The 24,255-nt window shown below is 45.5% G+C and overlaps 2 protein-coding genes across 3 annotated transcripts in view; both read right to left on the bottom strand.

Moving 5' to 3' along the window:
* Positions 1-392: 392 nt before the first annotated feature.
* On the bottom strand, positions 393-22,224 carry stpg2 (sperm-tail PG-rich repeat containing 2). 2 transcript variants are annotated; one of them, XM_017687668.2, is made up of 14 exons: positions 21,717-22,224; positions 18,560-18,663; positions 17,044-17,193; positions 16,207-16,353; positions 15,920-16,023; positions 15,702-15,813; positions 15,451-15,549; positions 15,136-15,295; positions 14,225-14,385; positions 13,511-13,603; positions 3,815-3,983; positions 2,217-2,332; positions 619-765; positions 393-452 (listed from the first exon to the last, which is right to left on the bottom strand). In XM_017687668.2, exons 1-13 carry the CDS (start codon positions 21,829-21,831, stop codon positions 631-633), a joined length of 1,665 nt encoding a protein of 554 aa, XP_017543157.1. In that variant the 5' UTR covers positions 21,832-22,224; the 3' UTR covers positions 393-452; positions 619-630. The 2 variants fall into 2 exon arrangements, with proteins under 2 accessions (XP_017543157.1, XP_017543156.1); XM_017687667.2 differs by having other exon boundaries at positions 16,207-16,356.
* A 1,003-nt stretch (positions 22,225-23,227) lies between these two features.
* smad4 (SMAD family member 4) overlaps positions 23,228-24,255 on the bottom strand; it is a 17,771-nt gene continuing 16,743 nt past the window's right edge. Inside the window, exon 11 of the mRNA XM_037531692.1 lies at positions 23,228-24,255. This exon is cut by the window's right edge and continues 394 nt beyond it. The gene's annotated coding sequence lies outside the window, so the exon portion shown is untranslated.

Consider the following 24,255-nt stretch of genomic DNA (forward strand, 5'->3'; position numbering starts at 1 on the left):
GGATGGGGCCTAAATGTAGAAAACTGACTGAAGGGCGGTCAGTGCATTTCTATTCTGGTGCTTCAGGCATTTAAGGTGGAATGGAAAACGCAAAGAAGAAGCGCTTGAGATTTATTTACTCGTCGTTACTCATTAGTGACATTAGCCCCGTAGCTCCAGTGCTGAAACTTCAGAAGGCCAACATGTCTCGGCTGATCACTGGAGAAGGAGGGGAAACCGGGAGAATTGGATTTTAGCTGAACTTTCGCTTTAACAGGATGCAGCTGGCAGAGAGCCAGAGAGAGCCAAGTAACACAGACCACAATATGGTGTTTACCAACGCAGTGTTATAACAGCATCTATAAACACCGTCCAAATCAGCTCTACGCACTTAAAATAAAGCACACACGAGATCAGAAGCGCTCGGTCTTTATTGCTGCAGAGTGAGTCCGAGTTCAGTCCATCATCAGAGTCTGAAAAACAAAACAAATTCACACAAAGAACAGACAATAAAACGAAAACAGCAGGTGCACAAACACACGTTCCTCCTGCAGTCGTTTACAGGGCCTCTGCTAACGGCGCTACAGCGTCAGCTACTGCAGCACGACTGAAGGTTCCTAAGTGACCCTGCACACTGACCTTCCACCTGGTTTAGGCACTGCTGAAGGCAAAGGGCATTGCCATTGGAGCCTGTGGGGGTGGAGCCTGAGCATGTGACACCAGTGGGTTCCGAAGGGTCACATTAAAGGTTCCCTTCAGAACAGTGTCTAGAACAGCTGGACTCAACTATAACACACACATAAACACACAAAGTTAGGGTGAAGATGTAAAGTGAGTGTTAGTGTACATTTGAGTGTGAGTGCATATTTGAGTGTGTGTGTGTGTGTGTGTGTGTGTGTGTGTGTGTGTGTAAATATATATATATATATATATATATATATATACATACATACACACACATACACACACACACACACACACACACACATATATATACATACACATATATACATACATATACATTCATACACCATGAGCATAAGTATTTGGACACCAGTCCTAATTACTGAGTTCAGGTGTTTCAGCCACACTCATCACTAACAGGTGTATTAAATTAAGCACACAGTCTTGCAGACTCCATAGACAAACAGTCTATGGCAGTAGAGGGTTGAACTGAAGAGCTCAACGACTCTAAACATGGCACTGATACAGGATGCCATCTCTGCCAAAAATTCAGTTTGTCAAGTTTCTAACCTGCTAGAGCTGCCCCAGACAACTGTAAGTGCTATTACTGTGAAATGGAAGCATCAAGGAGCAACAACAGCTCAACCATAAAACAGTAGACCACCCAAACCCACAGAGTGGGACCGCTGAGTACTGTAGTGCACAGTGCCTGTCCTCTAAAGAGTTCCAAACTGCCCCTGGAACGCAGAGCCAGCAGTAAAGTTTGGTGGAGAAGGGATGATGGGCAGGGCCGTTTCTCAGGGTTTGGGCTCTCAGTTCCAGTGAAGGGTGATGTTGTAGCTATAGCACAAAGACATTTTACACAGTTAAGCTTCCAGCTTTGTGTCAGCAGTTTGGGGAAGAACCTTTCCTGTTCCAGCAGGACTGAGCCCCTGAGCACAAAGCCACAAAGAGTGACCAGTTTAGTGTGGAGGAATTCCAGTGGCCTCATAGAGCCCTGACCTCAACCCCACTGAACACCTTTGGGATGAACTAGAATGGAGACTGTGAGCCAGACCTTCTTGTCTGACCTCACAAATGCTCTTCTGGATGAATGGGCACACATTCCCACAAACACTCTCCAACATCTTGTAGAAAGCTTAACAGAAGAGTGGAAGCTGTTAACAGGACCAACTCCATATCAGTGCCAATGGTTTTGGAATGGGACGTCCTGGGAATGGGAAGTTCATTGTATGTGCTGGTCAGGTGTCCACATAATTTTGGCCATATAGTGTGTGTGTGTGTGTGGGTCTGTATGTATGAATGAGTTAAGGCCAATTCATAGTCCAGGTGACAAATGTCACTCAACAATGAGACAGAATCTGCGTCTGTTACTGCGTGGCAGACGTTTTCGCACACATCAAACATATGAAAGGGCTCAGATGTCACACAGATGTTCTGACGTGTTGTCGCTGGGGTCAGACTGTGAAGGTCTGCAGCGCTGAACTCCTGGACTATAAGACTATAAGTGTGAATGTGTGTAAGTTTGTGTGTGTGTGTGTGTGTGTGTATACCGTGTATGTTCCTGGTCCAGGTGTTGTGGTGTTCGCCTGTTTGAAGCGATCCTCATGAGAGCCAATCAGAGCGAGTTTAGGAGTGGCCTTCAGCTCTGGACTGTACTGGCCAGGACCTGAACAGTAAGATTATATATTCATATATGTGTGTTTCAGAGCAGAGTTGGTGCCGAGAGTAATTCACTGCAAACTAGCACAGATTACTGAAAACACATTTACACTTAATCCATATTTCAGTATAATTACCACATTTATATCAATATACACACAGCGCCGCGCTGACGTCACAGACCCCCTTCGTTTATTTCACCTCCAGAGTTTGTCAGTCTCTATTTTATCATTATCATGGTTGCAGTGACATCCCAGGTGCTAGCCTGGGGGATGATAGGTGGGTCCTATGGTATTCAAGTTTATTGCTATGTAGCTGCTGTACTATCTCAGGAGGCTGTTAGGATGTTGGTTGATGGTTGCCATGGTATCTCAGGAGGCTGTTAGGATGTTGGTTGATGGTTGCCGTGGTATCTCAGGTGGCTGTTAGGATGTTGGTTGATGGTTGCCGTGGTATCTCAGGAGGCTGTTAGGATGTTGGTTGATGGTTGCCGTGGTATCTCAGGTGGCTGTTAGGATGTTGGTTGATGGTTGCCGTGGTATCTCAGGTGGCTGTAAGGATGTTGGTTGATGGTTGCCGTGGTATCTCAGGAGGCTGTTAGGATGTTGGTTGATGGTTGCCGTGGTATCTCAGGAGGCTGTTAGGATATTGGTTGATGGTTGCCGTGGTATCTCAGGTGGCTGTTAGGATGTTGGTTGATGGTTGCCGTGGTATCTCAGGTGGCTGTTAGGATATTGGTTGATGGTTGCCGTGGTATCTCAGGTGGCTGTTAGGATATTGGTTGATGGTTGCCGTGGTATCTCAGGTGGCTGTTAGGATGTTGGTTGATGGTTGCCGTGGTATCTCAGGAGGCTGTTAGGATGTTGGTTGATGGTTGCCGTGGTATCTCAGGAGGCTGTTAGGATGTTGGTTCATGGTTGCCGTGGTATCTCAGGTGGCTGTTAGGATGTTAGTTGATGGTTGCCGTGGTATCTCAGGTGGCTGTTAGGATGTTGGTTGATGGTTGCCGTGGTATCTCAGGTGGCTGTTAGGATATTGGTTGATGGTTGCCGTGGTATCTCAGGTGGCTGTTAGGATGTTGGTTGATGGTTGCTGTGGTATCTCAGGTGGCTGTTAGGATGTTGGTTGATGGTTGCTGTGGTATCTCAGGTATCTAGGTTAGTTTGCTTTTCGGATTACTTTAGAAAATTATCAACCAGCTGCTAAGACTGAGCTTTGGAGGCATGTCTGCAGATTCTTTGAGGAGCTGAAAGTGAGGCTCCTGAAAAGAATCAAAGCTGGAATAAAGGGAAAGACGGATTCTCTGACTGAACACAGCTGAGAGTAGAGTGAGCTGCTGAGGATTCTGGGTAATTTTCTGTTAAATATGAGTTTCCTGGTTTGTGTGAATGTGTGTTTGATTGGAAGTGAAAGAAACGTAGGAGGTCTCTGACTTCTTCACAGAACTAGACTGAGTTCAGGTGAGGATGAACGAGTCAGGTGAGCTCACCTGGCATGTGTTTGTCAGGATGGAGGAAGGAGGAGCCTCTGGGGGCAGAGCTTAGAAACGAGTTGTGTCGCTTGCGCGCTGCGTCAGTGCGGGGTTTACCGTGCCGTCGCTGACCGCACACCCTCTCAAACGCCTCCCGCACATTATAGCAGCTGGCCGGGGGCGTGTCCTACAACAAGAAACGGAACACCTGAGGTTCTCTAACATCACCTGCAGCAGCTTAAACGGAAACACCTCCAATCTCAGCGCTGCAGCACCAACAGCCAGACAACTGTGCCTCAACACCAACGAGCAGGAGAACCAAGCTCAGCTTCAACACTGAGCTGACCGCTTCAGATCTAACTAACATTTCTAAGGGAAATGTACTAGTGAGTGAACAGAGAGTGTTGAGTAGATGGAAGGAGTACTTTGAAGAACTAATGAATGAGGAAAACGAGAGAGAGAGGAGGACAACGGGGGGAGAGATAGTGGATCAGGAAGTGCAGAGAATTAGTAAAGTGGAAGTGAGGGCAGCTTTAAAAAGGATGAAGAATGGAAAGGCAGTTGGTCCAGATGACATACCTGTGGAGGTATGGAGATGTTTAGGAGAGAAGGCAGTGGACTTTTTAACCAGGTTGTTTAACAAACTCCTGGAGAGTGAGAGGATGCCTGATGAGTGGAGAAGCAGCGTACTGGTCCCCATTTTTAAGAACAAGGGTGATGTGCAGAGCTGCAGTAACTACAGAGGTATAAAGTTGATGAGCCACACCATGAAGGTATGGGAAAGAGTTGTTGAAGCAAGGCTAAGGTGAGAGGTTCAGATCAGTGAGCAGCAGTTTGGTTTCATGCCCAGAAAGAGCACCACAGGTGCAATTTTTGCGTTGAGAGTGTTGGTAGAGAAGTACAGAGAAGGTCAGAAGGAGCTGCATTGTGTCTTTGTGGATCTAGAGAAGGCAGATGATAGGGTGCCAAGACAGGAACTGTGGTACTGTATGAGGAGTCAGGTGTAGCTGAAAAGTATGTTAGGGTGGTGCAGGACATGTATGAGGATAGTGAGACAGTGGTGAGGTGTGCAGTTGGAGTGACAAATGGTTTCAAGGTGAAGGTGGGGTTACATCAGGGATCAGCTTTGAGCCCCTTCTTGTTTGCAATGGTGATGGACAGGTTGACACATGAGGTCAGGCAGGAGGCTCCATGGACCATGATGTTTGCAGATGACATTGTAATCTGTGGTGAGAGTAGAGAGCAGGTGGAAGAGAATCTGGAGAGGTGGAGGTTTGCACTGGAGAGGAGAGGAATGAAGGTCAGTACAGACAAGACGGAATACATGTGTGTGAATGAGAGGGAGGCAGGTGGAAAGGTGAAGATGCAAGGAGTAGAGGTCGTAAAGGTGGATGACTTCAAATATCTTGGGTCAACCATCCAGAGCAATGGACAGTGTAGAAAAGAGGTAAAGAAGAGGGTGCAGGCAGGATGGAGTGGGTGGAGACAGATGTCAGGGCTGATGTGTGACAGAAGGATAGCAGCAAGAGTGAAAGGGAAGGTCTACAAGACAGCAGTGCGTCCTGCTATGATGTGTGGTTTGGAGACTGTGGCTCTGTCTAAAAGACAGGAGGCTGAGCTGAAGGTGGCGGAGATGAAGATGCTGAGATTTTCATTGGGAGTGACCAGGATGGACAAGATTAGAAATGAGCAGATCAGAGGGACAGTGAAGGTGGAGCAGTTTGGAGATAAAGCCAGAGAGGCCAGGTTGAGATGGTTTGGACATGTGTTGAGGAGGAATAGTGGATATATTGGGCAAAGAATGTTGGAGATGGAGCTGCCGGGTAGAAGGAGAAGAGGTAGACCTCAGAGAAGGTTTATGGATGTAGTGAAGGTAGACATGGAGATGGTTGGTGTAAAAGTAGAGGAGGCAGTGGATAGGGCAAGATGGAGGCAGATGATCCGCTGTGGCGACCCCTAAAGGGAGCAGCCGAAAGAAGAAGATGATATATGTATGATGATATATGACATGATATATGTTATGATATGATATGATATGATATATGATGATATATCGACCACCTAAACCTAACAAGGATTTCTTATATGACTTTGCTGCACTTCTCACGCATCTCTCTGTTCTCTCTCCCAATATGATTATTGTTGGTGATTTTAATATCCACATGGACAATGGCAATAACCTTCTCTCCAGAGATTTCACCTCCTGTTTGGATAGTTTTGGTTTGCAACAATACATCAATTTTCCGACACATTCTAAAGGTCATATTCTGGATTTGGTTTGTTGTTCTGGTGTCACCCCTACTCACTGTAAAGCCGATCTGTTTTCCCTTTCTGATCATAAGCTAATTTCTGTTAATGTTAATATAATAGCCTCGAAAATCTGTGTACCTCGTGTCATTACATTTAGGAAAATGAATGATATTGATCCTGTCATTTTCTCCTCTGCTATATCTGACCTTCCGTTTGTTCACAGTCTGTCAACTCTTGATGAACTCATTTCCCACTATAATGTTAATCTTCAAAACCTTCTAAATGCATTTGCTCCACTCAAACACAGATCTGTTTCATTTGCTCGCTCAGCTCCATGGTTTACTTTTAACCTGCGGCTTCTCAAAGCCAAAGGACGCCAACTGGAACATCTGTTTAGAAAAACTGGACTTTCAATACATAGAGAATGTATGACAACCATATTTTATATTATAAGGACTGTATTGTCTCAGCAAAATCTGCATATTATTCTGGTTTAGTTAGCTCTAATGAAGGTTACTCCAAGTCTCTGTTTTCTCTGTTTGCCAGTCTAACTAAGCCTCCTGACCCATTTCCCTCTCACATGCACTCTCCTGATTTTTGCAATTCTCTCCTGTCTTTCTTTTCTGATAAAATCTCTAATATCCACCAACAACTTAGCTCTGTAAGAGCTCTCTATACTGAAGCTGATTCCCTGTTCTCCTCGTTGTCCGTCTGTCATTCCTTTTCAACTTTCACTCTTCCGTCTTTTTCTGATGTAATAAATATTATTCATAAATCGAACTCATCCACCTGCCAGCTTGACCCTCTTCCCACAAAGTTGGTTAAAGCTTGTCTACCTACCTTGGCTCCTCTCATTACCACCATCATTTGCTCTTCCCTTAATAATGGAACTGTTCCGTTATCTTTGAAAACAGCTTCCGTCACTCCACTCTAAAAAAGCCTGGATTAGATCCTAACAACTTCGATAATCTTCGCCCAATATCTAATCTTCCTTTTCTTGCAAAAATTCTGGAGAAAGTCGTTGCTTCCCAGCTCCACTCATACCTCAGTACACATAATCTCTATGAACAATTCCAATCTGGTTTCTGCCCCCACCACAGTACTGAATCAGCTTTGTTAAGGATCACCAATGACCTTTTGATGATTCTGGTTTTCTCACTATTCTCATCCTCCTTGATCTCACCGCGGCATTTGATACTATTTCTCATGATATCCTTCTGAACAGATTAGCATCCATCGGTATTAGTCAAACTCCGCTTGCATGGTTTAGTTCATATCTTTCTGGCCGCACTTAGTTTCTTCAGTTTAAATCGCATTCCTCTAGTTTGTTTCCTGTTGCTGCTGGTGTGCCCCAGGGTTCCGTACTAGGGCCCCTTTTATTTATTATTTATTTGCTCCCCCTTGGCTACATAATTCGCAAATATAATATAAATTTTCATTGTTATGCTGATGACACCCAGCTCTACATTTCCTCTAAACCTACTTCATCTCTACCACCTTCCTCCATTTCGGACTGTCTGATGGAAATTCAGTCATGGTTTTCCTTTAATTTTCTTAAACTCAATAGTAAGAAAACAGAAGTTTTACTTGTTGGCACTCTAACCACTTTAACCAAATCTCCGAATTTTCCCATTATTATTGATAATTCTCATGTATATCCTTCCCCTCAGGTAAAGAGTCTGGGTGTCATACTTGAAAGAACGCTTTCTTTTTCATCTCATATTAATTCTATCACCCGTTCTGCCTACTTTCACTTGCGTAACATTAACCGACTTCGTCCCTTTCTTACTTCTCATGCTGCTGCTGTCCTTGTCCATAGCCTTATCACATCCAAGTTAGATTACTGCAACTCTCTTCTGTTTGGTCTCCCGAATAAGACTCTCCATAAACTGAAACTTCTCCAGAACTCTGCTGCCCGGGTCATTACTCGTACTCCACCCAGAAAACACATCACCCCGGTTCTGCAACAGCTCCACTGGTTACCCATTGAAGCTAGAATTAATTTTAAAATTTTAACTCTCACATTCAAATCCATTCATAACCTTGCTCCTCCTTACCTGTCTGAACTGCTACACATCTCCACTCTGTCCCGTTCACTCAGATCCTCATCCTCCACTCATCTTTTTGTTCCTTCTGCCCGCCTTTAGTCGCTGTGCCCCTCAGCTATGGAATTCCCTCCCCCCAGTTATTAGGAATGCAGCCTCACAAATATGATATATGATATGATATATGGTGATATGATATATGGTGATATATGATATGATATATGGTGATATGATATATGATATGATATATGATGCTATATGCTATATGCTATGATATATGATGATATATATTATATATGATGATATATGATATGATATATGATATGATATATGGTGATATATGATATGATATATGATGATATATGATATGATATATGGTGATATGATATATGATATGATATATGGTGATATGATATATGGTGATATGATATATGATATGATATATGATGCTATATGCTATATGATATGATATATGATGATATATGATATGATATGATATAATATAATATATGATGATATATATTATATATGATGATATATGATATGATGTATGATATGATATATGATATAATATATGATATGGTGATATGATATATGGTGATATGATATATGATGATATATGATATGATATATGATGATATGATATATGGTGATATATGATATGATATATGATGATATATGATATATGATGGCATATGATATGAGATGATATATGATATGATATATGGTGATATGATATATATGATATATGATATAATATATGATGATATATGATATGATATATGGTGATATATGATATGATATATGGTGATATATGATATATGATATGATATATGGTGATATGATATATGGTGATATGATATATGATGATATATGATATGATATATATGATATGATATATGGTGATATATGATATATGATATGATATATGGTGATATGATATGGTGATATGATATATGATATGATATATATGATATGATATATGGTGATATGATATATGGTATATGGTGATATGATATATGATATGATATATGGTGATATGATATATGGTATATGGTGATATGATATATGATATGATGATATATGGTGATATGATATATGGTGATATGATATATGATGATATATGATATGATATATATGATATGATATATGGTGATATATGATATATGATATGATATATGGTGATCTGATATATGGTGATATGATATATGGTGATATAATATATGATATGGTGATATGATATATGATATGATATATATGATATGATATATGGTGATATGATATATGGTGATATGATATATGGTATATGGTGATATGATATATGATATGATATATATATGATATGATATATGGTGATATGATATGATATATGATGATATTTGATATGATACATGATGATATTTGATATGATACATGATGATATTTGATATGATATATGATATTTGATATGATATATGATATGATGTATGATATGATTTGTTATGCTGAACTGTTCTGTGTAGAATCAGACTAAATGTATATTTTTCTCTGTTGAGTTAAAACATAACATCTGTCGTTCTGTGGATGCATGGATGATAATGTTAGCATTAGCATTCTAATTTGCGCATGTCACTCTCAACAAAGAGTGTGAGTGTGTACTTTAGCAGGCAGCGCCGTGGTCAGTCTGTGTGTGTGTGTGTGTGTGTGTGTGTGTGTGTGTGTGTGTGTGAGTGTGTGTGTGTGTGTGTGTGTACATTAGCAGGCAGCGCCGTGGTCAGTGTGTGTGTGTGTGTGTGAGTGTGTACATTAGCAGGCAGCGCCGTGGTCAGTCTGTGTGTGTGTGTGTGAGTGTGTGTGTGTGTGAGTGTGTACTTTAGCAGGCAGCGCCGTGGTCTGTGTGTGTGTGTGTGTGTGTGTGAGAGTGTGTACTTTAGCAGGCCGCGCCGTGGTCAGTGTGTGTGTGTGTGTGAGTGTGTGTGTGAGTGTGTACTTTAGCAGGCAGCGCCGTGGTCAGTGTGTGTGTGTGTGTGTATTTTGGAAGGCCGCGCCGTGGTCAGGGTGTGTGTGTGAGTGTGAGTGTGTGTGTGAGTGTGTACTTTAGCAGGCAGCACCGTGGTCAGTGCGTGTGTGTGTGTGTGTGTGAGTGTGTGTACTTTAGCAGGCAGCGCCGTGGTCAGTGTGTGTGTGTGTGTGGACTTTAGCAGGCCACGCCGTGGTCAGTGTGTGTGTGTGAGGGTGTGTGTGTGTGTGTACTTTAGCAGGCCGCGCCGTGGTCAGTGTGTGTGTGTGTGAGTGTGAGTGTGTGTGTACTTTAGCAGGCCGCGCCGTGGTCAGTGTGTGTGTGTGTGTGTGTGTGTGTGTGTGTGTACTTTAGCAGGCCGCGCCGTGGTCAGTGTGTGTGTACTTTAGCAGGCCGCGCCGTGGTCAGTGTGTGTGTGTGTGTGTGTGTGTGTGTGTACTTTAGCAGGCCGCGCCGTGGTCAGTGTGTGTGTGTGTGTGTGTGTGTGTGTGTGTGTGTGTGTACTTTAGCAGGCCACGCCGTGGTCAGTGTGTGTGAGTGTGTGTGTACTTTTGCAGGCAGCGCCGTGGTCAGTGTGTGTGTTTGTGTGTGTACTTTAGCAGGCAGCGCCGTGGTCAGTGTGTGTGTGTGTGTGGACTTTAGCAGGCCACGCCGTGGTCAGTGTGTGTGAGTGTGTGTGTACTTTTGCAGGCAGCGCCGTGGTCAGTGTGTGTGTTTGTGTGTGTACTTTAGCAGGCCGCGCCGTGGTCAGTGTGTGTATGTGTGTGTGAGTGTGTGTGTGTGTACTTTAGCAGGCAGCGCCGTGGTCAGTGTGTGTATGTGTGTGTGAGTGTGTGTGTGTGTACTTTAGCAGGCAGCGCCGTGGTCAGTGTGTGTGTGTGTGTGTGAGTGTGTGAGAGTGTGTACTTTAGCAGGCCACGCCGTGGTCAGTGTGTGTATGTGTGTGTGAGTGTGTGTGTGTGTACTTTAGCAGGCAGCGCCGTGGTCAGTGTGTGTGTGTGTGTGTGTGTGTGTGTGTGTGTGTGTGTGAGTGTGTGTACTTTAGCAGGCAGCGCCGTGGTCAGTGTGTGTGTGTGTGTGTGTGGACTTTAGCAGGCCGCGCCGTGGTCAGTGTGTGTGTGTGTACTTTAGCAGGCCGCGCCGTGGTCAGTGTGTGTGTGTGTACTTTAGCAGGCCGCGCCGTGGTCAGTGTGTGTGTGTGTACTTTAGCAGGCCGCGCCGTGGTCAGTGTGTGTATGTGTGTGTGAGTGTGTGTGTGTGTGTGTACTTTAGCAGGCCGCGCCGTGGTCAGTGTGTGTGTGTGTGTGTGTGTGTGTGAGTGTGTGTGTGTACTTTAGCAGGCCGCGCCGTGGTCAGTGTGTGTATGTGTGTGTGAGTGTGTGTGTGTGTGTACTTTAGCAGGCCGCGCCGTGGTCAGTGTGTGTGTGTGTGTGTGTACTTTAGCAGGCCACGCCGTGGTCAGTGTGTGTGTGTGTGTGTGTGTGTGTGTGTACTTTAGCAGGCAGCGCCGTGGTCAGTGTGTGTGTGTGTGTGTACTTTAGCAGGCCGCGCCGTGGTCAGTGTGTGTGTGTGTGTGTGTGTGTGTGTGTGTGTGTGTGTGTGTGTACTTTAGCAGGCCGCGCCGTGTTCAGTGTGTGTGTGTGTACTTTAGCAGGCCGCGCCGTGGTCAGTGTGTGTGTGTGTGTGTGTGTGTACTTTAGCAGGCCACGCCGTGGTCAGTGTGTGTGTGTGTGTGTGTGTACTTTAGCAGGCCACGCCGTGGTCAGTGTGTGTGTGTGTGTGTGTGTGTGTACTTTAGCAGGCCGTGCCGTGGTCAGTGTGTGTGTGTGTGTGTGTGTGTACTTTAGCAGGCCGTGCCGTGGTCAGTGTGTGTGTGTGTGTGTGTGAGTGTGTGTGTGTACTTTAGCAGGCCGCGCCGTGGTCAGTGTGTGTGTGTGTACTTTAGCAGGCCACGCCGTGGTCAGTGTGTGTGTGTGTGTACTTTAGCAGGCCGCGCCGTGGTCAGTGTGTGTGTGTGTGTGAGTGTGTGTGTGTGTGTACTTTAGCAGGCCGCGCCGTGGTCAGTGTGTGTGTGTGTGTACTTTAGCAGGCCGCGCCGTGGTCAGTGTGTGTGTGTGTGTGTGAGTGTGTGTGTGTACTTTAGCAGGCCGCGCCATGGTCAGTGTGTGTGTGTGTGTGTGTGTACTTTAGCAGGCCACGCCGTGGTCAGTGTGTGTGTGTGTGTGTGTGTACTTTAGCAGGCCACGCCGTGGTCAGTGTGTGTGTGTGTGTGTGTGTGTACTTTAGCAGGCCACGCCGTGGTCAGTGTGTGTGTGTGTGTGTGTGTACTTTAGCAGGCCACGCCGTGGTCAGTGTGTGTGTGTGTGTGTGTGTGTGTACTTTAGCAGGCCGTGCCGTGGTCAGTGTGTGTGTGTGTGTGTGTGTGTACTTTAGCAGGCCGTGCCGTGGTCAGTGTGTGTGTGTGTGTGTGTGAGTGTGTGTGTGTACTTTAGCAGGCCGCGCCGTGGTCAGTGTGTGTGTGTGTACTTTAGCAGGCCACGCCGTGGTCAGTGTGTGTGTGTGTGTACTTTAGCAGGCCGCGCCGTGGTCAGTGTGTGTGTGTGTGTACTTTAGCAGGCCGCGCCGTGGTCAGTGTGTGTGTGTGTGTGTGAGTGTGTGTGTGTACTTTAGCAGGCCACGCCGTGGTCAGTGTGTGTATGTGTGTGTGAGTGTGCGTGTGTGTGTACTTTAGCAGGCAGCGCCGTGGTCAGTGTGTGTGTGTGTGTGTGTGTGTACTTTAGCAGGCCGAGCCGTGGTCAGTGTGTGTGTGTGTGTACTTTAGCAGGCCGCGCCGTGGTCAGTGTGTGTGTGTGTGTGTACTTTAGCAGGCCGCGCCGTGGTCAGTGTGTGTGTGTGTGTGTGTGTGTGTGTGTGTGTACTTTAGCAGGCTGCGCCGTGGTCAGTGTGTGTGTGTGTGTGTGTGTGTGTGTGAACTTTAGCAGGCCGTGCCGTGGTCAGTGTGTGTGTGTACTTTAGCAGGCTGCGCCGTGGTCAGTGTGTGTGTGTGTGTGTGTGTGTGTGTGTGTGTGTGTGTGTGTGTACTTTAGCAGGCCGAGCCGTGGTCAGTGTGTGTGTGTGTACTTTAGCAGGCCGCGCCGTGGTCAGTGTGTGTGTGTGTGTGTACTTTAGCAGGCCGCGCCGTGGTCAGTGTGTGTGTGTGTGTGTGTGTGTGTGTGTGTGTACTTTAGCAGGCTGCGCCGTGGTCAGTGTGTGTGTGTGTGTGTGTGTGTACTTTAGCAGGCTGCGCCGTGGTCAGTGTGTGTGTGTGTGTGTGTGTGTGTGTACTTTAGCAGGCCGCGCCGTGGTCAGTGTGTGTGTGTGTGTGTGTGTGTGTACTTTAGCAGGCCGCGCCGTGGTCAGTGTGTGTGTGTGTGTGTGTACTTTAGCAGGCCGCGCCGTGGTCAGTCTGTCTGAGGTGGATCTAAACGCCGCTGTGGGCTGCTGCTTGTACAGCTCCTCCGTCTCCTGCTGCACCTGAACAAACACAATAAACACAGCGACACATGAGCTGCTGACCCACTGCGGCGCATGACCGTGGGTGAAGTAGAGAAGTGAAACCCTTTGACTGGCGGGTCATTACAGCCCATTTCCCCGTCAATTAAAAAACGCAGCCGTGTGCAAATCAGTTACTCTCAGTGTTGTTTCTAAATAGTAAAGGCAACATCTCAGATGCTCAAACTGACAACTGTTGTTGTTCTTTGAAAAATATTTGCCCGTTTTGAATTTTCACGCCAATAATCCGCTCCAAAGAAATTGGGACAGGAACAAGAAAAGGCTAGTAAAGCTGGGTAATCCTAAAAAAACACCTGGTGGTTGATTGGCAGCTGGTCTTTAACATGACTGGGTATAAAGAGCGTCTCAGAGAGGCGGAGAAGTCAAGATGAGGACGGTTCACCATCAGATAGAGCAACATTTCAAGAAGAACGTTTCTCAACATCAAACAGCGAAGAACTGCTTCTCATCGTCACGTCGTGCGTCCGTCAGTGTCCGGCACAGCGTCAGTGTCAGTCTCTGCGTCTCAGTGTTAGTCTGTGTGTGTGGATGGTCTCAGTAATGAGCTGTAAGACCCCCACAGTGCAGCAGATGAGCTCTTACAGTGTAGTGTGAGGGTCCTGGAATGGGTTGTGCTTTGCTGGTAAACTGCAGTGCTCGCTCTGCGCTGGAGCCGAAGCCGCCCTTCCTCAAGCTCTCCAGATGTGCTTTCTTCTGACTGTCCCGGGCCAGACCCAGATCAAACACCTCATACGCTCCAGGCCCTGACACACACACACACACACACACAAACACACACACTACAGCTTTCATTTTAATCTGGGCCTAAATATACCTGGAGAACTCCACTCACAGCACTGTAGTCCATCTGTTTCTCGGCATACTTTGTTACCCTCACTGCTTAGGATCCCCATGGACCCTCACAGAGCACATACTATTTGGGTACAGTAACACTGACGTGGTGGTGGTGTGTTAGTGTGTGTTGTGCTGGTGCGAGTGGATCAGACACAGCAGTGCTGCTGGAGTTTTTAAACACTGTGTCCACTCACTGTCCACTCTATTAGACACTCCTACCTTGTGGGTCCACCTTGTAGATGTAAAGTCAGAGGCGACAGCTCATCTGCTGCTGCACAGTTTGTGTTGGTCATCCTCTAGTCCTTCATCAGTGGTCACAGGACGCTGCCCACAGGACGCTGCCCCCAAGACGTTGTTGGCTGGATGTTTTTGGTTGGTGGACTATTCTCAGTCCAGCAGCGACACTGAGGTGTTTAAAAACTCCAGCAGCACTGCTGTCTGATCCACTCAGACCAGCACAACACACACTAACACACCACCACCACGTCAGTGTCACTGCAGTGCTGAGAATGATCCACCACCCAAATAGTACCTGCTCTGTGAGGGTCCATGGGGGTCCTGACCACCGAAGAACAGGGTAACAGAGTATCAGAGAAACAGATGGACTGCAGTCTGTAACTGTAGAACTGCCCTGTGGTCAGTTGAGCTGACAGACAGACCTGGTGTGCTGCTCTTTTTGCTATCTGGTGTGAATCGTGCTGCTGTGAGGCTGAATGGACTCCTCGTCAGGCCGCTGGGCTTCTTCAGGCTCTCAAGGGCGCCACGAGGGTCATTGTAAGAGCCCACAGGGGGCGCCACCTGCTTCACTGGACTGAAGCGCTGAGAGAGGAAAACACTCTGAATATATTCTAATCAGACCAACTGATTAATTAGCATATTTATTCATTATTTAATCAAAGAATCACAAAATCTACAGTTCAGAGTCCAGCTAAACCTGCAGTGCTTCACGTGTGTGTGTGTGTGAGTATACTTGCCAGAGTCTGAGACAGGAATGGTGGTCTGGACACAGCAGGGGGTTCAGTGAGTTTCTCAAAGTGACCTTTAACATCATACTGACCAGGACCAGGAACACCCTATACACACACACACACACACTTCAGAATGTACGCCTGGTTTTATTCACCTGTAACTGGTGGTCTAATGAACAGGTGGCTGCAGTGTCTGGTTGGCTGTAATGTTTCAGGCTGTAACATCGCCACCTGCAGGTGTGTGTGTGAGTGTGTACCTTCTTCTCCTCCTGCAGTGTGAGTATTTGGTGATATCTGGGGACCTGCAGGGCCACTTGACTGCACAACGCCCTCTTCATATTTACATTCTCGTAGTGCACAGAGTGATCCCTGATTCACACACACACACACACACACACACACATATATATATAAATAAATAAATCTATCTATGTATGTATATATATGTTCTCTTTCACCACTGACTGGAACTCACTCCTCTGGACAGTAGTGACCTGGTCCAGGACCTTGTGTCACCTTTAGCTCCACCCGCTTCTCCGTCATCTGACTAAAGGGAACACCTTTAAACCTCCGTTCAGTCTGACACACACACACACACACACACACACACTCAGTTGAAAACCTGCTCTGAACCACAGCTGAGCAAACTGACAACAGTGGATAAACAACTCCATAAGAACCACTGAGAGAACCAGGACTCAAAAGGAGAACCTCTCTAAGAGCATGATGGAGAACCTGAGAGAGAAGCGAGCAGATAATGACCTGAGCTGGACTGTAGTACGCTGGACCCAGCGTGTGATCACTGTTCGGAGGTTTCTGCCTGCAGAGGGCGCCGCATTCATCCTCCTCAAAGCCGAACGCCTGTCCGGGGGAGGGGATGGAGGGAGCCTCGGAGCGGAACAACCGCACCTGCTGAGACACACACAGACACGGTTCTCAGAACAGAACACAGGTCAGAGTTTACGCGGAGAACCTTTCACACAGATTAGACCCTAACTCAGTAACCAGGAGTTAAGGGTGATCGGACGCCCCGGGCCTCAGCTCTCCTCGCCTCCTCTCAGAACCCGGCTATCTGTTCCCTGCTGCTAGAACACTGGACGCAGCGTGGACGGTTATGATTATTGGAACATCAGTTAACCTTCATTTCGAAGGGTGATGCTCACTCTCACTGCGCCGAGCACTCTGACCGGCTGAAACTCATTCACAGGAAAATGGAAGCAAAAGATTTAAAAGAACGATGAAGAATTCATTATCAAGATGATAAATAAACCCAGTTAATACAGCATGAAAGGATAAAAAGGATTAAACTCAACTTTAAAGCAGAAGGATTGTAAAAGTCAATTGAGTAAAATAAACTAAACAGTTAAGATCAAAGAGGAAGTTTAATCCGTCAAATAAAAAAGATAAAATGATGAGCAGAGGAAAATAATGAAAGTCCGCCGCCGTCGGTCTGAAGGCCATGAGATTAACAGATTAACACTGATGGTTTTTATAAGGACAGATGACGTATTTTTAGCTTTAAATTATTGGGTTATCTTATTGATTTATTATTTTACTGCCATCATCAATTCCGGCTGCAGACGACTCGGTGAAGCCCACCTTGCCGCTGCGCTCTGTGAGGGAGGGGGGGCCAGGTTTGGGTCCCGCAGTCTGGGTGATGTCATACGTTCCTGGACCCGGCACGTCTGACTCAAGCTCCTCAAAACGTCTAGAACGGTTCTGTAGGGACTGACCTCCAGGTACTGGAGCCTGCAGAACACATAGAACCGCACACACTCAGCCATCAGTCAGAACAGAATCTTCTAATCCAGAAGTTACTGGCTTATTATTCACATATTAATCTAAAGAATTATTCATCAGTGGTGAATTATTCAGTATCTGCTATGAATTATTCAGTATCTGCTATGAATTATTCAGTATCTGCTATGAAGTATTCAGTAAACACTGAATTATTCAGTAAACACTGAATTATTCAGTATCTGCTATGAATTATTCAGTAAACACTATGAATTATTCAGTATCTATGATGAATTATTCAGTAAACACTATGAATTATTCAGTATCTGCTATGAATTATTCAGTAAACACTATGAATTATTCAGTATCTATGATGAATTATTCAGTAAACACTATGAATTATTCAGTATCTATGATGAATTATTCAGTATCTATGAATTATTCAGTATCTATGATGAATTATTCAGTAAACACTATGAATTATTCAGTATCTGCTATGAATTATTCAGTAAACACTATGAATTATTCAGTATCTATGATGAATTATTCAGTAAACACTATGAATTATTCAGTATCTATGATGAATTATTCAGTATCTGCAATGAATTATTCAGAAACACTGAATTATTCAGTAAACACTGAATTATTCAGTATCTGCTATGAATTATTCAGTATATATGATGAATTATTCAGTATATATGATGAATTATTCAGTATCTATGATGAATTATTCAGTAAACACTATGAATTATTCAGTATCTATGATGAATTATTCAGTAAACACTATGAATTATTCAGTATCTGCTATGAATTATTCAGTATCTATGATGAATTATTCAGTAAACACTATGAATTATTCAGTAAACACTATGAATTATTCAGTATCTATGATGCATTATTCAGTAAACACTGGATTATTCAGTATCTGCTAAGAAATATTCAGTAAACATTATGAATTATTCAGTATCTGCTAAGAAATATTCAGTAAACATTATGAATTATTCAGTATCTGCTATGAATTATTCAGTAAACACTATGAATTATTCAGTATCTATGATGAATTATTCAGTATCTGCTATGAATTATTCAGTAAACACTATGAATTATTCAGTATCTATGATGCATTATTCAGTAAACACTATGAATTATTCAGTATCTGCTAAGAAATATTCAGTAAACATTATGAATTATTCAGTATCTGCTATGAATTATTCAGTAAACACTATGAATTATTCAGTATCTACTCTGAGAATGTTAGTCAGCAGTTCATTACTCAAAGCTCCTGAAGACGCTTTAGCTCCACATACTGCCTGAAAGGCTACAGAGCAGGTATTAATCTTTTGTGCATTATCAGGGTTTATACGCTCCCCCTCCTCACCCTGATGACCCCGATGTTGTAGTGACCGGGACCGGGAGAAAAGGCACCCACAGACTCGAACACAGACGGCCGACTGGACAGCGACAGGAACGGAGCGTAACTGTCTGAGGAAACAGAACAGAACCGGGAAACGGGTTAAACTGATGGTTCAGTTAGAAATCTAGCCAGGTTCAGTTGGTCACCCCAGCAGATTCATACTGGTTGACCAGCATACCAGCATCTAAAACACAACATCCGCTGGTCTATGCTGACTCTTCTAGCAGGGTATGTTGTGTTGGTACCGCTCCTGAACTGCTTTTCTGTGAATCAGCCATTTGTTTTATTTTAGACCAACATGACCCAACAGGAGAAGAACAGAGCAGAACAGACTTCAGTGCCTGAGCCGAGAGATGCTGGATGTTCTCAGAAGTCCTACTGCAGTTCTCGGAGTTACTCAGCACTCTGAACTTCAGGCTGTTGTTTCTTAGGAAAGTACTTTCACTACTGCTGTTTATCGTACCCTGTGCTCTGTTGTTGTTGTTTATCGTACCCTGTGCTCTGCTGTTGTTGTTGTTTATTGTACCCTGTGCTCTGCTGTTGTTGTTGTTTATCGTACCCTGTGCTCTGCTGCTGCTGTTGTTGTTTATCGTACCCTGTGCTCTGCATCTGCTGTTGTTGTTCTTACCCTGTGCTCTGCTGTTGTTGTTTACCATACCCTGTGCTCTGCTGTTGTTGTTGTTTATTGTATCCTGTGCTCTGCTGTTGTTGTTTATCGTACCCTGTGCTCTGCTGCTGCTGTTGTTTATCGTACCCTGTGCTCTGCTGTTGTTGTTTATCGTACCCTGTGCTCTGCTGTTGTTGTTGTTTATCGTACCCTGTGCTCTGTTGTTGTTGTTGTTTTTTATCGTACCCTGTGCTCTGTTGTTGTTTATCGTACCCTGTGCTCTGTTGTTGTTTATCGTACCCTGTGCTCTGCTGTTGTTGTTGTTTATCGTACCCTGTGCTCTGCTGTTGTTGTTGTTTATCGTACCCTGTGCTCTGCTGCTGCTGTTGTTGTTTATGGTACCCTGTGCTCTGTTGTTGTTGATCTTACCCTGTGCTCTGTTGTTGTTGTTGATGATCTTACCCTGTGCTCTGTTGTTGTTGTTGATCTTACCTTGTGCTCTGTTGTTGTTGTTGATGATCATACCTTGTGCTCTGTTGTTGTTGTTGATCTTACCCTGTGCTCTGTTGTTGTTGTTGATCTTACCCTGTGCTCTGCTGTTGTTGTTGATCTTACCCTGTACTCTGCTGTTGTTGTTGTTGTTCTTACCCTGTGCTCTGCTGTTGTTGTTGTTGATCTTACCCTGTGCTCTGTTGTTGTTGTTGATCTTACCCTGTGCTCTGCTGTTGTTGATCTTACCCTGTGCTCTGCTGTTGTTGTTGTTGATCTTACCCTGTGCTCTGCTGTTGTTGTTGTTGATCTTACCCTGTGCTCTGTTGTTGTTGTTGTTGATCTTACCCTGTGCTCTGTTGTTGTTGTTGATCTTACCCTGTGCTCTGCTGTTGTTGTTGTTTATCGTACCCTGTGCTCTGCTGTTGTTGTTGTTTATCATACCCTGTGCTCTGTTGTTGTTGTTGATCTTACCCTGTGCTCTGCTGTTGTTGTTGTTGATCTTATCCTGTGCTCTGCTGTTGTTGTTGTTGTTGATCTTACCCTGTGCTCTGCTGTTGTTGTTGATCTTACCCTGTGCTCTGCTGTTGTTGTTGTTTATCGTACCCTGTGCTCTGCTGTTGTTGTTGTTTATCGTACCCTGTGCTCTGCTGTTGTTGTTGATCTTACCCTGTGCTCTGCTGTTGTTGTTGTTGATCTTACCCTGTGCTCTGCTGTTGTTGTTGTTGTTGATCTTACGCTGTGCTCTGCTGTTGTTGTTGTTGTTGATCTTACCCTGTGCTCTGCTGTTGTTGTTGTTGATCTTACCCTGTGCTCTGCTGTTGTTGTTGTTGATCTTACACTGTGCTCTCTTGTTGTTGTTGATCTTACCCTGTGCTCTGTTGTTGTTGATCTTACCCTGTGCTCTGCTGTTGTTGTTGTTGATCTTACCCTGTGCTCTGTTGTTGTTGTTGATCTTACCCTGTGCTCTGCTGTTGTTGTTGTTGTTGTTGTTGATCTTACCCTGTGCTCTGCTGTTGTTGTTGTTGTTGATCTTACCCTGTGCTCTGCTGTTGTTGTTGATCTTACTCTGTGCTCTGTTGTTGTTGTTGATCTTACCCTGTGCTCTGCTGCTGCTGTTGTTCTTACCCTGTGCTCTGCTGTTGTTGTTTATCGTACCCTGTGCTCTGCTGTTGTTGTTTATTGTACCCTGTGCTCTGCTGTTGTTGTTTATTGTACCCTGTGCTCTGCTGTTGTTGTTTATTGTACCCTGTGCTCTGCTGTTGTTGTTTATTGTACCCTGTGCTCTGCTGTTGTTGTTGTTGATCTTACCCTGTGCTCTGTTGTTGTTGTTGATCTTACCCTGTGCTCTGCTGTTGTTGTTGATCTTACCCTGTGCTCTGCTGTTGTTGTTGATCTTACCCTGTGCTCTGCTGTTGTTGTTGTTGATCTTACCCTGTGCTCTGTTGTTGTTGTTGATCTTACCCTGTGCTCTGCTGTTGTTGTTGATCTTACCCTGTGCTCTGCTGTTGTTGTTGATCTTACCCTGTGCTCTGTTGTTGTTGTTGATCTTACCCTGTGCTCTGTTGTTGTTGTTGATCTTACCCTGTGCTCTGCTGTTGTTGTTGTTGTTGATCTTACCCTGTGCTCTGTTGTTGTTGATCTTACCCTGTGCTCTGTTGTTGTTGATCTTACCCTGTGCTCTGTTGTTGTTGTTGTTGATCTTACCCTGTGCTCTGTTGTTGTTGTTGTTGATCTTACCCTGTGCTCTGTTGTTGTTGTTGTTGATCTTACCCTGTGCTCTGTTGTTGTTGTTGTTGATCTTACCCTGTGCTCTGTTGTTGTTGATCTTACCCTGTGCTCTGTTGTTGTTGTTGTTGATCTTACCCTGTGCTCTGTTGTTGTTGTTGTTGATCTTACCCTGTGCTCTGTTGTTGTTGTTGATCTTACCCTGTGCTCTGTTGTTGTTGTTGATCTTACCCTGTGCTCTGTTGTTGTTGTTGATCTTACCCTGTGCTCTGCTGTTGTTGTTGTTGTTGATCTTACCCTGTGCTCTGCTGCTGCTGTTCACGCCGTGGATGTGATAAGCTCCCGGCCCCACGGCGCTGCTGGTTGATCCTCCCGCGCTGAGCTGCGTCACTCTGGGAGCTCTGCTGTACATCGTCTCTCTAATTATTATTATAATTATTAATCATTAACAGAAGCGGAGCCGCGCGCCTCTTGATCAGCTCCCGTCAGCGCGTCGCTCGGTTGCCTGGATACCGCGTCGCTCGGATACGGCGTTTCACTCGAACTCTCGGTTCCACCTTAAATGGTGCAGCAGTTATATGCAGGCGCCGGAGGCATTTAAGGTAGAACGGAGAGTTGGAAAAACAGGCAGGTGAACATGAAGCTCGCCTCGCTCGTGTGACGGCGGAACAGCCCGGCCGCCTTAACGTTACCGACATAAAACGCGGTTTACACACATCCCGCGATGACGTGCCGGTTACGGGCGCGACGTGATCCCCACACGTTCACCAGTTCACCAGTTCACCGGTCCGGCTCTGGCTTCACCCGCACGGTCCTCCGCCGAGCACTGGTGAATAGTGACACCACCCGGAACCAACAGGAACCTCTAATGGGTTCTGTGCCGGGTCGCTTTAGGGCTGGGCGTTAACCCCAACACAGATTCTGAGTGGAATACACACACACACACACACACACACACACACACACACACACACACACCCACCTACCTACCTTCTAACCCGCTTACCCTTCTGGGCCCTAGTCAGAGTTGGTTCATTAGGAGTCTGGCCGCTTCCTATTTCCCTCGTTATATCAAAAACAGGGCTGCTGAACAGCAGAGGGCGCCCACGAGCCAGTCCTCAATGAATGGGAGTGAATGGAGCTCAACGGCTAAAATCTAGAAGTTAAAATGGCCTCAAATCACAGAACCAGAACTTTCCTTTATTCTCAGACAGCAGGAGGAGGAGCTTCAGTAAAACAGCAGAGAAACCTCACCGCTGGGTTTCCTTCATTCTACAGTAAACGGGTTCGGCCAGCAGGGGGCGGGCTTTACTGCTACAGCGGGATGATTGACGGGCGAGCGCAGCAGCTCACTGGCTGTTCGCGCTCTCTGACGTCATGAACGTACACGAGGCCCCGTTTTAAACTCCCATAACTCGAGTTTAAAAGCCCTTACATTTAACAGCAGTGTTAAAGTGTTTTAAGCTGCTCAGGGAATGAAGGAATTCTTTTACATTAAAATGTTTCAGCGTTTATAAACTGTGATTTTACTCAGATACTCCATATCAACCCATTCACTCTGGACTCAGGCAGGACATACCCTGGACAGGTCACCAGTCCAGCACAGGGCGCAGAGACATGCAACACGTCCAGTTGGCCTGACTGCATGTTTTTGGACTGTAGGAGGAAACAGGAAGAAACCCACTCAGACCAGGGTGGCCCCGGTCGCCCGGCCGGGGAATCGAACCCAGGCCCTTCTTGCTGTGAGGCAACAGCGCTACACCCTGCGCCACCGTGCCTGAACTGGTGATGATAATAAAAGCATAGAGCATTTTCCACACGTTTATTTACACGAACACATTTATTTCCAACACGTTACAGTGTCGTCCCTAACAAGTTTAGCTACTGCAAACCTCCCTATAAATGCAATAGTAATGTACACTGTGGAACCTTTAACAAAAATATGGTGAAAATCCAAAGCAGCCCGAGCCTCGTCTGGGCCGGATACAATCTGAGTTAGGGGGAAGATTCTGTCCATCAGAGAAGAAGAGTGGGGCACCGTACGGAGCAGAACCGTAAATCACTGGTTAACTCTCCATCTGCTGGATATAAACTCATGATCTACTTTAGAAAATACATAATCTGATGTCTAAAACCACAAGCTCCTAGTCCTTAACTCACTGTGTAGACCTGCCTGACCAACTGCAGAGCAGCTCCAATGCTCCCCCTGCAGGCTTCAGGATGTGCTGCTAGTGTTTCAGGTGGCTGTTAGTGTTCAGTGTCCTGTTCGAGTCTTTACGAGTCTTTCAGCTCCATTCACAACAATTTCACTTAAACTGAGAGCTCATGAATGAATACGGTTTCTCTCAGGGTCAACAAACACTAATCCCGTTCGAGTGGTCATCGAGTCCTCCTGCGTGTCTCTTCAGCGTGGACGAGGTTTCCGTTTCCGGACTGTTGGGCTGCACCCTGGATCACAGTGATGAGTGAACGTTCCTTCGGTCGGGGAGGGGGATGCGTGCGTGTGCAGTGGTGGGGTTTTAGAGGTTAAATGGAAACTCCACTCGTTTGCAGTCCTGGGTCCTTCACGTCACACGGTCACACTGTGTAAGATGTACGCTAATTAGAGCAGGCTAGTAACCACATATCTTAAGGCTTACACCTGCTCATCAAAGCTACGTCCAATGTTACGATTTGGCACAAAGTCTTTAAACGGCTGCTCTATGGATTCAGCGCTGAGATATTGAGATATTCCTCACTGAAGTTCCTTTTAGAACCATTTTTGTGTAAAACAGAAAAGGGGACCTCATTTCAAAGGACGCTGGAGTTGAGTGCAGGAGTGTTAGTCAGTTAGGGT

Source organism: Pygocentrus nattereri, chromosome 20, assembly GCF_015220715.1.
Source record: "Pygocentrus nattereri isolate fPygNat1 chromosome 20, fPygNat1.pri, whole genome shotgun sequence".
Classification (NCBI taxonomy): Eukaryota; Metazoa; Chordata; class Actinopteri; order Characiformes; family Serrasalmidae; genus Pygocentrus; species Pygocentrus nattereri.

What these genes read in the sequence shown, in the direction of transcription:
- stpg2 (XM_017687667.2), bottom strand. Translation starts at nt 21,831, where the DNA reads ATGTACAGCAGAGCTCCCAGAGTGACGCAGCTCAGCGCGGGAGGATCA. An exon ending in CGTACTACAGTCCAGCTCAG is followed by an intron (nt 16,024 to 16,206) that starts GTCATTATCTGC and finishes TGTGTGTGTCAG; the next exon opens with ACTGAACGGAGGTTTAAAGG. An exon ending in CAGGACCCTCACACTACACT is followed by an intron (nt 13,604 to 14,224) that starts GTAAGAGCTCAT and finishes GTGTTTGTTCAG; the next exon opens with GTGCAGCAGGAGACGGAGGA.